This window comes from Nannospalax galili, unplaced genomic scaffold, assembly GCF_000622305.1.
Source record: "Nannospalax galili isolate Female #2095 unplaced genomic scaffold, S.galili_v1.0 scaffold27, whole genome shotgun sequence".
In the NCBI taxonomy this organism is placed as follows: domain Eukaryota; kingdom Metazoa; phylum Chordata; class Mammalia; order Rodentia; family Spalacidae; genus Nannospalax; species Nannospalax galili.
The window spans coordinates 1596886-1612770 of record NW_008357993.1 but is presented as its reverse complement, the minus strand read 5'-3'; the positions used below and the strand labels follow the sequence as shown (position 1 = coordinate 1612770).

At 36.3% G+C, this 15885-nt stretch overlaps 1 protein-coding gene and 1 pseudogene across 1 annotated transcript in view; both read right to left on the bottom strand.

Moving 5' to 3' along the window:
* Tmem232 (transmembrane protein 232) overlaps window positions 1–12994 on the bottom strand; it is a gene marked incomplete at its 5' end in the record, with an annotated part of 281982 nt that extends 268988 nt beyond the window's left edge. Inside the window, 4 exons of the mRNA XM_008856022.1 lie at window positions 735–892; window positions 4083–4188; window positions 4551–4662; window positions 12876–12994. Of these exons, the coding sequence (XP_008854244.1) occupies window positions 735–892; window positions 4083–4188; window positions 4551–4662; window positions 12876–12994 (495 nt within the window). The remainder of the gene's footprint in view (window positions 1–734; window positions 893–4082; window positions 4189–4550; window positions 4663–12875) is intronic.
* Window positions 12995–15374: 2380 nt separating this feature from the next.
* Window positions 15375–15680, bottom strand: LOC103752285 (annotated as a pseudogene).
* Between the last annotated feature and the right edge of the window lie 205 nt (window positions 15681–15885).

Here is a 15885-nt window from a genome sequence, read left to right as displayed (position 1 = left end):
GTTAAGACCTCCTTTAATTTTGTTTATAGAGTTTATACTGAGTTCAATATTGTATAACTGTATTAATTCAATTGTGAACCTAAAAATGTACAGCCAATATTGAAAGAGATGCATCTTTGCTCTGGATGTTATTGAATAGGTTAATGCTGTTGTAATGAAATGCTTCCTCTAATAAACAAAATTTTCTTTCCATTTTTGTAATAATAAAACCAATATTTAAGCTTAATTTGTTTGCAATCATACAACCATTTATTCTTAAGTTAATTATGTAGTAACTTTTTCCATAGTCAACAGTGATCATTACAAAGATTGACTGCGCCTGCTTCAGAACTATATAAAATGTGAGCTGTGGGAAGGTGGCCACAAAAATGACAGAATACTTAGTGGACCACTCACCTTCTCAAATCGAGAGATGAAGGTTATTTCTCAGAAGTTTTAAATAAGAAACTTCACAGCATTAAAAAAAAATCCTTAAAACAACATCTTGAATACTTATAAAACAATGTCTAAATAATTATTTTCTTACATAGTTTTGAAATCATATTTTCTCAACTATGTCAACTTGACTACCAAGCAGTAATATACTATTTTCTCTTAATATGATTAACCTACCAAACAAGAGAATATTCCAAAATAAAAGCTCATGTCTTGTCTGATCCTAAAACAAACATCATATAATTACCATCACTTGTACCTATAACAACCAAAGATATTTTTAACAAATTTAAACATACCTTTACCAGTTTTATCTCAACTGAATATAAAAATCCCTTCATGGATGCATCGCAAGAGAGTCGATATAAAACTGATTCCGCAAGGAAAAACAGGGCAGGAAGTTGATCACGGTCAAAGGAAGCATGGTCCAGGGACACATTGAGCATGTTTAAAGCTTCTGAAATATTAACAAATTGAAATCCTGTCACTAAAAAAATTGATTTTGCTTTCCTCCATGCTAAACTTACATCTTCAATTCAGAATTTGTTCATCAGATTCTGATGGCAGAGCATATTCATAAATACTTCTCTACTCTTCCTATTGAGAGGTGAATTCTATGCTTCCTTTGTTTTAAACATCAGCAGGTCTAAAAGATTGCCTCAGAACAACCCAACAGAAGTCATACTGGGTGGTTTCCAAGGCTAAGTCAGCAAAGAAAATGGTTTTTAACCTGATTCTCTTCCTTATGCTCTCCCCACTCCTTCCACCGTTGCTCCTGGTCCTCTTCTTTTCCCTCCCCCTCCCCTTCTCAGTTGGCACTGAAGAGCAGGAGGTTTCACTGTCATAAACCACAACAGCTCACAACATACCAGGCAAACATCAGATAGAGGCCAGGCTATGGGTAGCACAGTGATGAGGGGTCATTAAGACACCTTCAGCACAAACAGGGATTCTGTCTCCCACTGGTTGGAGTTTTTTGTAGCATTACAAACCCCAATTTACATGGCAAAATAGTCTCAGAACTTATGCAGTCAACATCCCAAATTTTATTTTAAAAAGCATACACATAACATTCCATTTAATGCAGGAAGGACTTTTATTCCCTCTATAAAAAATATTTTCTTTTTTAGACTGCTTAGAGGTTATTTGAAAGGAGATATATAAGGGAGAAGTGATAAATAAAAAGGTAACAAGCTATGCTTTCTGTCTAAAACAAATTTTAAAAAATACCTAAATGGCCATTTGACTAATGTTTTATGAGTAAGAATTATAAAATGAAGAAACAAATTTATTTATAGTGCCTATTGTTTGTGGAATTACCCAATGACAATGCATAATGACTTTTTAATTACAAATTTTTGGAAAATGTATTAAAGGCTAGGACTGAGCAAGGGCTTTTTAGTTTTTATATTTGTTTGTTTTCAGAGACTGGGTCTCCCTGTAGCCCCAGCTGGCCTAGAACTTCCTATGTAAATCAGATAGGCCTCCGTCTCATAGAGACCTGCCTATCTCTGCCTCCTGAGTGCTAAGACAAAAGGCGCACACATTTATTGACTTTCTGTGAACTTCATACAATATCTCTTCATCATATTTAGACCCCCTACCTTATCATTCCTGGTGGAAAGAGAAGAGAGATAAATAATGCTTAAGTGATGTGAAAAACCAGAGGTAAATGTATCAGTTCAAAGCCCTACTGAAAAATATACATATAATATATATATACACATGAGTTCATGTGTATAGTTGAAGGCTATATAACAAAAAAGCACAGTGTCAGGCAAGAGAAACCTCTCTTTGTAGTTTGTATTCAGGATAGTCCAAGGGACTCCTAAAATAACACAGGCTACTGACACAGCCATTGATTACCTCCCAAAACTTGCAAGAAAAGACTCTATTGCTGAAAACAGGACGTACTTTAGACATAGGACTTAGGGCAATGGAACTAGAACTGTCTTGTAAGCCTCCTCCCTGAAGACTAGTTCTCCTAATATCAGAGGATACTATGCAAGCTGCAAAGGCAGAAAACCAATAAATGGACCAACCCGGCTGTACATCCTAATAAACACAATAACTGGCCCAGAAAACTATCACTGTTGGTGCATGTATTAGTTACTTTTCTGTTTCTGTGACAGAAACACTGACCAAAGCAACTTATAGGAAGAAGAATTTATTTAGCTTTCAGTTCCAAAGGGACAAGAGTCCATCATGGCAAGGAGGCATGGTGGCAGAGGTGGCCGGAGGAGTACTCACATCTTCGAGCAAGCATAGGAAGCGAAAGAGTAACTCAAAATCCAGCAAGGCTTAAGAACTCCCTAAGCCTGCCCCCAATGATGTGTTTCCTCCAGCATAGCCACACCTCTAAGACCTCCCAAAACAGCGTCACCAACTGGGGACAGAATGTCCAAATACTTGAAGCCTATGGAGGACATTCACATTCAAACCATCACAGTGCAGTGTCACTACTTTCATCTTGGGGTAATCAACAGCTGTCCAACTGGACTTAAAGACAGCTCAGTGAGATGAAACTTATTTGTGGTACTGTAAACATAGCCAAATAGACATGAATGGAGAGGTCACAGATCCTAGAGAAAAATCCACCTTTGCACATACCTAGACCAAAGTAATTTGTTACTGTATTCCAAGTATGTATTTTTATATTTACAGACAAATGTACCTCTTACCACTCATCAAAATAGTGTGTTTTTGGAACAGATGGAAACTATTATGGAGTTCCACAAGTGGTCAATGCAATACAGAGAATAACTGCGAGATGCTCAGCCATAAGTGACACATCTATAATGCAGCCTCTACACCTAAGGGTCAGGGAACACAGTGGATCAGGGGGCAGAAAGAGTATTAATGTATCTCTCATCTCTCACCAGTGAAGATTCTTCATGCAGCAGATGGTGATTAACACAGATAACCACAACTGGACCAAATGCGAACAATAAGAGACAGCAGGGTACTTGTCCCTGGGTAGGACACATATATTAAATTTTTGCCATTCAGGGCTCAGGGACCATTGTGGAAGAGAGGATGGAAAGACTGAAAGAGCCAGGGGTGGTGTATGACATAAGGAAACAGAATATGGTTAAGAACTATTGGCAACCAGTGAACCTCTGCTTTCCACTCTTGCTCTGGCGATCTCCTGCCACCATGCCTCCCCACCACGACAGACTCTAATTCCCCTGGAACTGTAAGCTCAAATAAACTCTTGCTTTTTAAAGTTTCTTTGGTCATGATTTTTTATCACAGCAACAGAAAAGTAATTAATACAATATATATTAGATGTTTATTGTAATATATTGTAATTATATATTATTATATGCATGTATAATAGAGTACATGCAATTGGATGTGGATAGTAAGGGGTGATGCCAATGAGGGGAGTTCTAAATATGATCAAAATATATTGTAAAAAATTCAATTAAAAAATAAAAATAAAAGTTGAGCAGTCAAATTCATAAATTCAGAATTATAAAAGAAACTCTAATAAAGAAACAGCAGCATATATTTTGATGGAGAATGGCCAATTTTTCTTGTCACCTGCAAAATTTGCAAAACTTAAAGTTGTCTCAAATAATTTCTTTCCTAATAATCCACAAAGCATTCCAGATCCCTTAGGTGAGTTCAGATAGAACACTTACCATCTTGGATTTCTCCTTTGCATTGAGCCAGATATATGACTTCAGTCCATGCAGTTGGGAGGTGCACATGCTTGCCAGAGCCCAGCGTCTTGAGACCCAGCTTCCTCTGTTATGGGGAAGAATGAAAAATGCAAATCAAAATGTGCATCTTTTCTATTTGTATGTTTGGTATTTCTTAAATATATTCTGAAAGTCATTCTTTCAGGATAATGGTTTATTGTCAGAGTTATTAAGAACTTTATATTTTTGCTTTCATGGGGAACCTTCCCACTAACACATTTGACATTGAATTGTTTGGTTATAAGTTTCTAATTTAATTTACATTCACATTTTAGTTCTGTTGACTTACAGTTGAAGGAAGCTATACCCACATCTTTGTTTTCTTCTTTCAATATTTTAGAATGTGTAATCATTTACCAACTAGGAAAGAAAGTCTACCTGTGGAGTAGCTGCTGTACCATCTCTTACCTTACACCTGGTAATGAGTTTTCTAGCTTGTTCCAACAGTTCTACTTTCTCTGTGGGATCCTGCACTTGATTAAATTTCAGGATGAATTCTTTTGTGATTGAAAACGATGGCCTATACAGAAAATAATTAAAGCTATAATTTTCAAATTTTAATTAATCAACTCCTAGTGGCTAAGCATAACAGTTTCCTACACAAAGTATTTTACTTTTTAATAACAATGTTTCACAGACAAACAAAACAATAAAATAAAAGCTGTGTGCAGGATTCCTTTTTAATCTTTTTATATTCTCATCTTGAGGAACAAATTGCCATTTCAACAGGCCTTCATCCTTTGGAAAAGGTTCCTGAGAGTAGGCTTTGGGATAGATTTTTTTTTTTTTACAAATAAAAATCAAGTACAGCTTCAATAAGCTGAAGACTGATTGATCTCATCACATAAATCAATGTTGGCCCAGTTTAAGTGAAATCTTTATTCTATCTATATAGAAGCTGTATAACTATGGCTACAGTGAAGTGTCAAAGAAGGAAAGGAGAGTGGAGAAAGTCAGATAGGGAACTAGTAGCCATAGTACCATAGTACTCCTGCTGCACAAGAGGGAAGATATTGCAAAGCTGCAGCAAGATGAGTAGGGCTTACTCATGGTCTGCTGAGATCCAGAGTTAGGGAAGTGGGACATATGAACTTAGCTAGGCAGACGTGTGGTTAAGTAAGAGATAATGGTGGTTCAGGTCAGGGTAACAGCAGTCTAAGTATGGAGAAGGGTTTGGATAATGAGTGTTATCACATTAGATTGACCAATGAGTTACCAAATAGGTTTAAAAAAAGGGGTCATGATTCAACTGAGCCGGACATATTTGAGATGGCAATTATCAGACAAATGGAGAGGGAGAGTAAGCAGGCATGTATGTAAGCTTCAATCAAAAGGAGACAGCTCAGATTAGACATGTCTATTTTTGCATCATCAGTATCACACATGGGGACGAAACTGGCATCAAAACAATGGAGAGGTTAAACCAGCTCTGGTGGCATGTTCCAGCATTTGTGAGGTAGAGGCAGGGCATAAATGCCTACATGAAAAGAAGATTTCAAATAAATTACTTAACCTTACACTTAAATGAATAGAAGAATAAAAAGAAAAAGCAAACAATAAAGATTAGAATAACAAAAAATCAAATAGAGAAATAAAAACAATAGAAAAAGTCATCAAAATTTAGTTTTATTTTGTAAAGATAAAATCAATTAACAAACTCTCAGACTTTCCGAAGGAAATAATGAGTATCAATTGTGATAATGAGAAAAGAGAGCCCTGGGAACATAAAGTGTTTACACAATTATAAGACACAGTATGAAGTTTGAAAGAAAGAAAAAAAAGATAAGTAGAGATACCTTATGATCTGACAGTCCTAATTCTGGGCATTTATATGTAATAGAAATGCAATCAGTATTCCCAAAAATATCTAATCTCCCATGTTCATTGAATCATTATTGATAATAGAGAAAAAAATGGAAGTACTTTAAGAGCCTGTCAGTAGATGAGCGGATGAAGAAAATGCAGGGTGTGTAAATAACAGAATACTACTCAACCTTTGAAAACAAGAGAAAAATCCTGTCATTTGTAACAACATGAATGGATCATGAGGACATTACACTCAGTATGCTGAGTAATGTGTAGAAGAGCAAATACTATATGCTCTCACTTAATATAGAATCTAAAATAGTCAAACACAGAAATAGAGGGCAGAAGAGTAATTGCCAGGACCTGAAGGGAGAAGAAAATGAGGAGATATTTATTGGTCAATGGTATAAAGTTTCATTTATATGAGTTAGGTTCTGTAGATAGAGTGGATTACAGTGCAAATATACTTTACAGTATTGTATCTGTCCTTGAAATTTGCTAATGAGGAAGAGCTGTCATTACAATTTCATAACGGGTAACTATGTACAGTGATAAATATGTTAATTAGCTCTATCGTAATGATTATTTCACTATATACATGCACTTCAAGGTATTAAGTCAAACACCTAAACTGTATACAATGTGTGTCATTATACTTTAGGTTTTAGCCTTTTAAAAAGATCTCCATTTCATTATTAAAATACAGTTTCATACAGAAGAATTCATTCCAAGGCAATAGACATTGAGACGTTTTCACATGAATTTCTAATCTCTATATATCTGATTATTACTAGTGACAGTCGGTTAATTTCTGAGCTCCTTGGCATCTGAGCATGGATATAAAGTCATCAGGTAGATTTCAATGGTAATGTTTTTCACATCTACTAATTATTATTATTATTATTTTGATTATTTATTTCATAGCCAAATGATTAGAAGAGGCATTTTATTACCACAGCATTGACATATTCAATCTCTGGAAACTGTTATTGAGTATGTCAATGCTGTTGTAATGAAATGCTTCTACTAATTATGTGGTTATTATATAAATTTTTTTTGTACAATCTTTTACTCATTATAAACTCTATAAGACAAAATTAAATGAGTTTTTAATGTTTACAAAAGATCTCCATTTCATTATTAAAATACACAGTTTCATACAGAAAAAAAATCATTTTTAATACAATGAGACTAAGATGCACATGCATTTCTAATCTCTATATATCTGATTATTACTAGTCACAGTTGGTTACTTTCTGAGCTCCTTAGCATCTGAGCATGGATATAAAGTCATCAGGTAGATTTCAATGGTAACATTTTTCACATCTACTAGTCAAGTCACTCTCTTGCTTCCTGTGCCTGCTTCAAGATGTAAGAACTTAGCTTCCGCTCCTCCACCAGTCACTTCTGTTGCCATGCCTCCCCACCATGATGGACTCTTGCCCCTTTGGAACCACAAGCTCAAATAAACTCTTCCTTCTACAAGTCACTTACTAATACAATATTGTACTTAAAAGAGTGGTTGACACTGCTCATGATGCTGAGAATAAATGACAGTAATGTACTAAGCCCTAAACAACACACATATACTACCCTCTCTAAGACTTGGGGAACATTAGGCAGTAAGAATGGAAGAGCTAGAAAAGGGAAGGGCTGCAAAATGCCATGTTCTGGGGATGACACAACCATTGCAATCAAACTCACACCACCTGCAGTTACCTGCACTGGAACCACACAAGACCGGACCTGTCAAAACTCAGTGGTGGGATGAACAAGGAGTTCATGGGGCCCTAACACTGCTCCCTGTTGAAAACTTGGGTACTGAAAAAGTCTGGCAGGAGAAAGAGTCATTGACTTTAGTTACATACCCACTGGTAAGTCCACCAAGTTCCAATGGAGAGTTCCAAACCCATGGTTACACACACAGCCTTGATTAAACTCAATAGGTAACAAAATAAAACAAAAAGGTATAAATGTGCAAAAAAGATTCATAGGAAGAAGATAGTGATTGACAGGGGTAGGAGGGTGATAGGAGACAGTGAGGATAAGAGTAATTACATTACATTGTATACATGTATGGAGTTGTCAATGAAAAAATTTAGATTTTTTTTAAAGTAATTGGTTGCCCCTATAACATCATGTCACTATTGCACAGTTGGGCCTAACTTGTCTGATAGGTTGGTGTCATAGATCCAGGGTTCACAGCTAGGGAAAACTATGGATGCCTTTTCTCTTCAGACAGTCTGCATAGTACCTGTAGGCAGCATGAAAGCAAGCCAGGAGTGAGGAAGCTTCCAGCTCAGTTTTGGTTGGATTTGAGGACCACTCCAGAAGAGGGAATTCATACCTGGTACTAGAAATTCACTCAGAAGTCCATGAAAGGGTAGGAAGTAAGATCTTGAGGGGAGCTTAATTCTGTTATTCAGTTAAATTGGCATAGATTCAATCCACTTTCTAAATATATATTTATAGCAATAGACAATTATCACCCTTATTCTTTTTTATATTTTATTATTTTTATTTTATGTATGAGTGTATTGCCTGCATATATGTAAGTGCACTCATGTCATAAACTGTCCCCAGAGGTCAGAAGAAGGCAGCGGATCCCCTGGAACTGGAGTTACAGAGGGTTGTTAGCTGTCATAAGGGAACTGGAAACTGAACCTGGGTCCTCTGCAAGAGCAGCCAGTGCTCTTAACCATGGAGCCATTTCTCCAGCTTTAGCAATTACCACTCTCAGTCTTAATCAGAGAAACCTCTTTTTCTGAGAATTGCAATGAAGGCAGTCTTATGTCTGCACAAGGTACTGAGAATAAGTGGTAGTTGAGTACTCTTTCCTAAACAAGGCATTCATGCCAACCCCACCAAGGTCCAGGAAATATTGTGGGAAAGGGTACAGAAAGACTGTAAGAGCCAAAAGATATGGAGAAAACGCCATGTTCTAGTCAATACACGGTCACTGCAATCATGAACTCTCAACTATGGATGACTCCATTGGGCCTGAATAAGAATGGGTGCACATCAACAGCCAGACAAGGGTTAAGAGGGACTAGGGGCCCTATCCTTCCTGCTGAACTATTCCTCTGGAGAGCTATAGGGAAGGGAGAATCATTGCTTCCAGTCATTGCTTTCATCTGGCTCCAATGGGTAAGTCCCAGTGCAATAGCCATACAGATGGTCTCCTTTAAACCAAATAGATCACATAACAAAATAAATGAATCCAGAAAAGAGACAAGGAGGGAGGAAAGGGGGAAATCGGTGTGGGAGAGCATTAAAGAGGGTGTGGGGCTGAGAGTAGCCAGATTGCATTATGTACATGTATGAAATTGTCAAAACAAGTTTTAAAAGATAAAGAAAATGTTTGTCAGACACCTAGATATAAAAAAAAAACAGTGATTGACACAAACTGAATAGTTGCTTAATGATAACTAGTACAATCATCATTAAAATTTTGTGAGCAATGATTACAGATATTTTTATCTTAGTATAACATTTTATTTTTCATTGTTATGCTCAGCATGGGAACACATTAAAGTTTTATGTGTCTACATGACTATATTTTCTTCTGTAACTTATGAGTTCTTCTCTTATATGGTCTTCTACCTGAGTTCAGGGAAATAGCCTGGGACCAGATCTTGGATGTCATTTAGACTATGTGGTAGTGTAGAATTTTACTCTAGATGTAATGCAAAGACACTGCAGAGGTTAAATTAGAACATAAAAAATAACATTTACATTCTTAAAAGGAATCTAAGACTGTTGTTCAGAGAACAAGTGGGTGAGCGCAGAACCAGTGGGAAGCTGATCACAAGGACAGGAGCTAGGTGATGGTGACTTGAAGGAGACATGTGCTGATAATAGTGAAATAAAGAAATTGTGCTTAAAACATATAATTACAAAGGACCAAGAACTCATCTAAGGCCTACCTGCAGGCCCACAGAAATATGTCCTGTAATTCAGCATTGATGCAGCTATCTAGTATTCCTTGCTGTGACCTGAGTTTCTTAAGTTTCTCTTTATCATTATACATATAATTTGCTTAGTTAACATCTGCTGTTTGCTTTATATATACTGATTGAAATGTGCAGAATGCATTTTGTTTTATTGAAAAGGAAAATGAGGCTTAGAAATAAGTATCATACTGAAGTTCATATCTTTGAAAGTAAGCAAAAGCAGTTTTTAAAATAAGCTGTCTGACTGCAATGGTGGTACACTCCTTTGATCCCAGCACTTGGGAGGCAGAGGCAGGTGGATCTCTGTGAGATCAAGGCTTGGTCTATATAGTGAGTTTCAGAGTAGCTGTGGCTACAAGGAGATTCCCATCTCAAATACAAAACAAAAATAAATAAATAAAATAAGATTTAAAAACTGTCTGACTCAAGATCTTTTACCTCTATTTCTACAATCCCTCAGAATGATCTATAGGAGTTTGTGATGAATATGTCTTAATAAAATAATAGTTACTGCACTTTATAGAGAGTTCCCCAATAGTGAACACAGACACACCCTGCTTCCCTTCCAGAGGATAGAGCATGTGTAAAATATATTTTCTGAAATTAAACATCCTACCTCAGCTTTTTCATAAGCTATGAGAAAAAAGAATTTCTTTCTAAAGTAAAATAAAGTCTAAGAATGAAAAAAATATCTAATTCAACTTTTAGGTTTAGAATATATCTTATAAATAATTTTAGCTTACTCAATTATTTTTCAATATGAAGTGTAGTCTGCAACGTATCATTGAAGATATGGAAAGCAAATCATTTTCTGCTTTCTGTACAGATACTGAATGCCTTAATTGTTCCCCCACACCTCCTGTTAATATATAATGGGAAATAAATACAGCTCCTTTAACAATTTCTTTCCCTTTGCAAATAGAAGTTATTACACAAATCTACCCTTATGTAGTGGTGTGTATGTGTGTGTGTGTGTGTGTGTGTGTGTGTGTGTAACTGATAATATGAGAGGAAACTTTTAAAAGGAAGTACAAGCTTTTGAAAATACATTTTAACTTCCCACATGCCAATTTCTTCAAAATATCAAAAGATTTCACAATGGTGAATGTAATATAGCCCAAGAGTAAAAGAACAAACCTGCGTAAAAGGCAATTAATAAATAATATTGTTTTAATTTTACATACTAAAGTCTTCTGATTGCACAGATACTCAACCCAAATTATTTTTTCAATATAAAATTAAATATATTACATGCATTTTTCTTAACTTACAGTACAACTTTTTAGACAATATATTACAAATTTTATCACCATAGTGTTATTGATAGATAATAACTTCCCCATCGTCTTTCATTTTTACTCAGATTACTGTGATATTAGAACCTTGAGAGAAGCATAACAACTAAAAATAAAATAAAATAAACCTAGAAAAAATACACTTGTTTTGGTTGTAAACTCTTTACAACCATTCTAAGTTGCACTTGCATTTATTTTAGAAAGTTTACCACAAGAAAATAATTTCTAAAATAGGAAAACATTCCGTTAGATCTAAATTTAAAATAGCAAAAGACTAAAATAACTAAAATATCCAGTATTAAAGATTTTTGTAGCATGCATTTCATGAGTTCTAGTAGCAATTTAAAATATGCAGAAATATTTTTAAATATCTATTTCAAATAAAATATGTATAATTCACAACTTTCTGAAGTATATGATCATTATAGTACAACAGATGGAGATTATTCCAAAGTTCTGTAACTGGTCAACACTACAAATAAGTGTCTGTGAGGTGCCCATCCCTAAGTGACACATCTACAATGCAACCTCTATACCTAAGACTAAGGGAATATCATGGAAAAGGGGGTGGAAAGAATATAAGAGTCAAAGGGACAAGATTTACCTGCTGTTACTTAATGCACTTTAAACTTGATGAGGAAGCTACATCAATGAGATCTCTACAGTATGGTAGTCTAACAAGATCTGCATATGACAAAACCAGTTGACATGCCAAGGTAGATGGGGAAAATTCCACTGGGCCCTACTCCAAGATGAAGAGCTACAAGAAATCACTGGATTCTGAGGGAAGGATAATCAATTTTCTCCGGAGACTAGCTTCTTGAGAGATTATCTAATCCCAAGTGGACAGCGCTGAACACAGGTACACAGAAGCACCACTAAATGGACTCAGTATGTTACATATTGTGGCTGCTAGGGGGCAGCCACCGGACCTGAATGGATTAACACGGAACTGATAAAAGACCAGGGGACTCGTGCGGTTTTCTTGTTTTTCTCTTATTTCCTCATCCATGCCCGAATGCCAAAAGGCACAGGCAACTCTGTTTTTATACTCATATTCATTAGAGCTACGATTGAATGTTTGCAGAACAGTGGATAATAACGTGGCTAGAATTCAGCAATTTAGTAAAATATAATGAGCAGGATAACACAACCACCATAATATGCCTTGAGAGATAAAAGTGTCTCCTGAGAAACAAGCGGAGTACCGGCATGCTGAAGATAACTCCTCAGCAAGCATCCTTGCATAAACTTTCTCATGAGAAAAGGCTCTCCAGGCATACGTATACGTGTTCCAGGTTCCTCTAAATTTACCAGCCATATTTTTAAAGCCATAGGAACACTATTTCACAGTCATATATAAGGGATATATATATATGAAGTTTATGTATATGTAACAATAATTTAAAAAGGATAAGAAATTGAGATGGATTGGGGTGACATGGGAGGAGTTTAGGGGGACTGGAAGAGACAGAAATAATGTAAAGACAATACCATGTATAATATTATGCACAAAAACAAAAAATTAAAACTAAAAATAAGCTATTTAAAAATAGTAAACTTTCAACCTCGGTTACAGAGTTATGGTCATTTTTAAACATTTTTCACAATTTTCTGAACTCTCAATGCTCTCTAAAATGAACTGGATCCTTTACATAAAAAATACAAAACTTACTTACTTGGGTTTATGACTCTCCTTATGATTTGCATTTTCAAAATTAAATTTCAAGAGCTTCTCATGATAAGAGGAAGATATTACTCCAAATTTATTAATCACAGGTAAATTATTACCAGGCATAGTTATAGATCAGTAAACCTAAAGAAAATATTAAATATATGTTAGAATACAAATTTACTAACAGTATAAATAATAAATCCTGTGTAAAGGTTAGAAAAAGTAGCAAGAAGAAAATTGGGCTTAAGAATACCCTATTAAGGAATAATTTAAACTCATGGGAATCAAATTAACTTTGGATCTCAAATTCATGTTTTCTACTATGTTACATAAGATATAGTCTTTAATAGTCTTATTAGCAAAAACACTGCAAAAACAGCACAGCAGCCAGATAGGCGAACAGGCTAAACAAGTCCAACAGATTTACTTAACTGCTCTGCCTTGGTTTCTATACCTATAAACAGGAGAGCACCTCCTCATAGACTCCCTGTAACAAATACATAGTTCAAAATATGTAAATTGCTCAGAACAGACTGGCATAGAGGAGGCTTTCTATCAAGTCTGGTTGTTGCTACTGGATGACATGTTTATTGATTTTTTGGGGGTTTTCTGTGTGAGGCAGTTTGTTAATGTCTTTTTATGCCGCTTGTCTTTTTGTCATTTAGGTTATACCTTCTTGGCTTTCCCTATTACTCATATTTCTTTTCCTTTGAAAGACTATCTGAGCATATTTTTATTAGAGTATTTACAAAGCTAAGACATGTTATTTGTGTTTAGTGGGATATTTAGCAAGCACAATAAAATAAGATATAGGTGTTCACATTTATACTAAATTATTTTCCATTTCTTTTTTATGTTAATAAACACTTTATTCAGGTCATTATAGCAGGGAAGTTCCCAGCTAAATGCACAGAGAAGTGAGGAATTCCTGGGTTAATGTAGGAGCCAGTGGGTTACATAGGACTGAGTATTAAGGAGATAGCACCGAGGTTGTGGACTCAGACCAGGACAGAGGCCCTGGACTGATGACTGCTTTCCCACAGCCAGGCATATGCAAGGCATGCCTTCAACACTTGGCTGTTTCAGTGATGTTAGGGGAGCAGATATTAAAAGAAATAAATCAGGTTTTATGACATCTTGACTGCTACCACACTGCATACAAACACGAATTTAGAACATTCTAGTAATAACTGGCCACAGAGTAGTAAATCCTATGTGCTTCTCCTTTGCTGTTCCCTTGGCCATTTTCATTCATGCCTGAACTCCCCACCTTTGAACCACATACCCTGATAAAAAGTATCACATACACAGCAAAAGCCTCAGGGTGACAGGAGCAGCTTGCAAAGAGCAGCAAGCATCTCTGGCTAGCTTTCCTGTCAGGAAGTGACCATTTAGAAAGCTGATTTAGAAAGTGGAATATAAGTGGAAACAGTAAACAATCAGAAAGCTCTGGTCTATGAGGACTGGGCCAGATAACGATCACATCCACAGATGGTCTTACATGAGGGCTACAGAGCTGCTTCTCACATTATTCTTAGGAAGACCCTGGAGTCCACAGCTGATGGTCTGCAAACTACTGCATAAACTCTGGCTCATCTACGGTTATGAGTTCAGCTCAAACCTCCAGGCCCTGTGAAAGATTCCAAACCTAAGGGGGCTGCATTATCTACAGCGTTTCATAGGCAAGGAAGGACTGTCAAGATGTTGAAGTTTCACACGGTATTAACATTTTTTCTTGAAAGGCATCTTGAGCTGCATTTGGCACTAACTTGGATTTAATCTGTCAGGGACAGACTTAAGGATATCTTATTTATATTTAACTTTTGACAAAATAGAAACTTTGGACATAGTTATATAAAAACTGTTTAAAGGGGTTATTTTTTATTAAAATACTATTTTAGCAAGTGATACATAATAAGTACAGGAAAGTAAACATTTTCATATCTAATGTAAGAGTAAAAGCTCTTTACCAGCATCCTAAATACAGCAAGTCAGTAGTGCTTTATAAAAAGGAGGGTTCTCTTAAAACAAGGAAGTATCAGAATAAGGCACACCGTTATTGTCACAGATTCGTGTTAGTCAGTAGTGTTCTTTCTGGAAGGTGCAAGTTGGACATCTAATTACTCAAAGGCTTACAGTGTGGTTCTGAACATACTGTCAGATGACCAGGATCCCTGACTTGGAACAAAACCCCCTTCCTGGAATCGAGCAAGTCATCAGTAACAGTACCTGCCTCAATTCTGCAGCCTGGAGCATGAGAAGTCCTCTTTACCTGTCCACTTGTAATCTGCGAGGACACTGTGCAACTTGTGGGAAGGGTTGGCTGTGCTTCTAGCCTCAAGTGCATATTAAAGAACAAAAGCACATTTCCTAAGCATGGAGTTGTATATGAATTGACAAAAATTATCATTTGGGACTAATATTAGGTAAGCTTGATAATACAGCAGGTTCTAAATCAAAAGTCTTGAAGAGGTTCCTAGGCTTCAGTTTCATTGTTTTTTCATTAAGAGACACAGCACACAATGATGATGGTGATGACCATCATCCGGACTCTGCTCTCTGTCACCCACATCTTGAGGTTCTTCCACCAGTATTTTCTCTTCAACGTGGCAGCACTTGTTTCAAACTGAGAAGCACCAGCCTGCAGTGCATCTGTGTGGTCATCTAACTTGGAGATCTTCTGGTCTCTTTCTAACACCTTAACCACACTGACTCTCATGATGTCAACCACCTCATCAACTTGAACTTGCTGAAGTCTTTGATTACTGCCACTGTCAGCACGTGAACTCGAAGGCATTCCTGAAAACATTATGGTGGCAGTGGTGGCTGGTGAGGTTGGTGGAACTGCCTTCCATTTCTTCTTTAAAAATATTTTATTTTTATTTTATGTGTATGAGTGTGCTGCCTGCATGTTTGTAAGTGCAACCATGTCATGCAATTAATTCCCTCAGAGGTCAGAAGATGTCATTGGATTCCCTGGAACTGGAGTGACACATGATTGTTAGTTACCATGT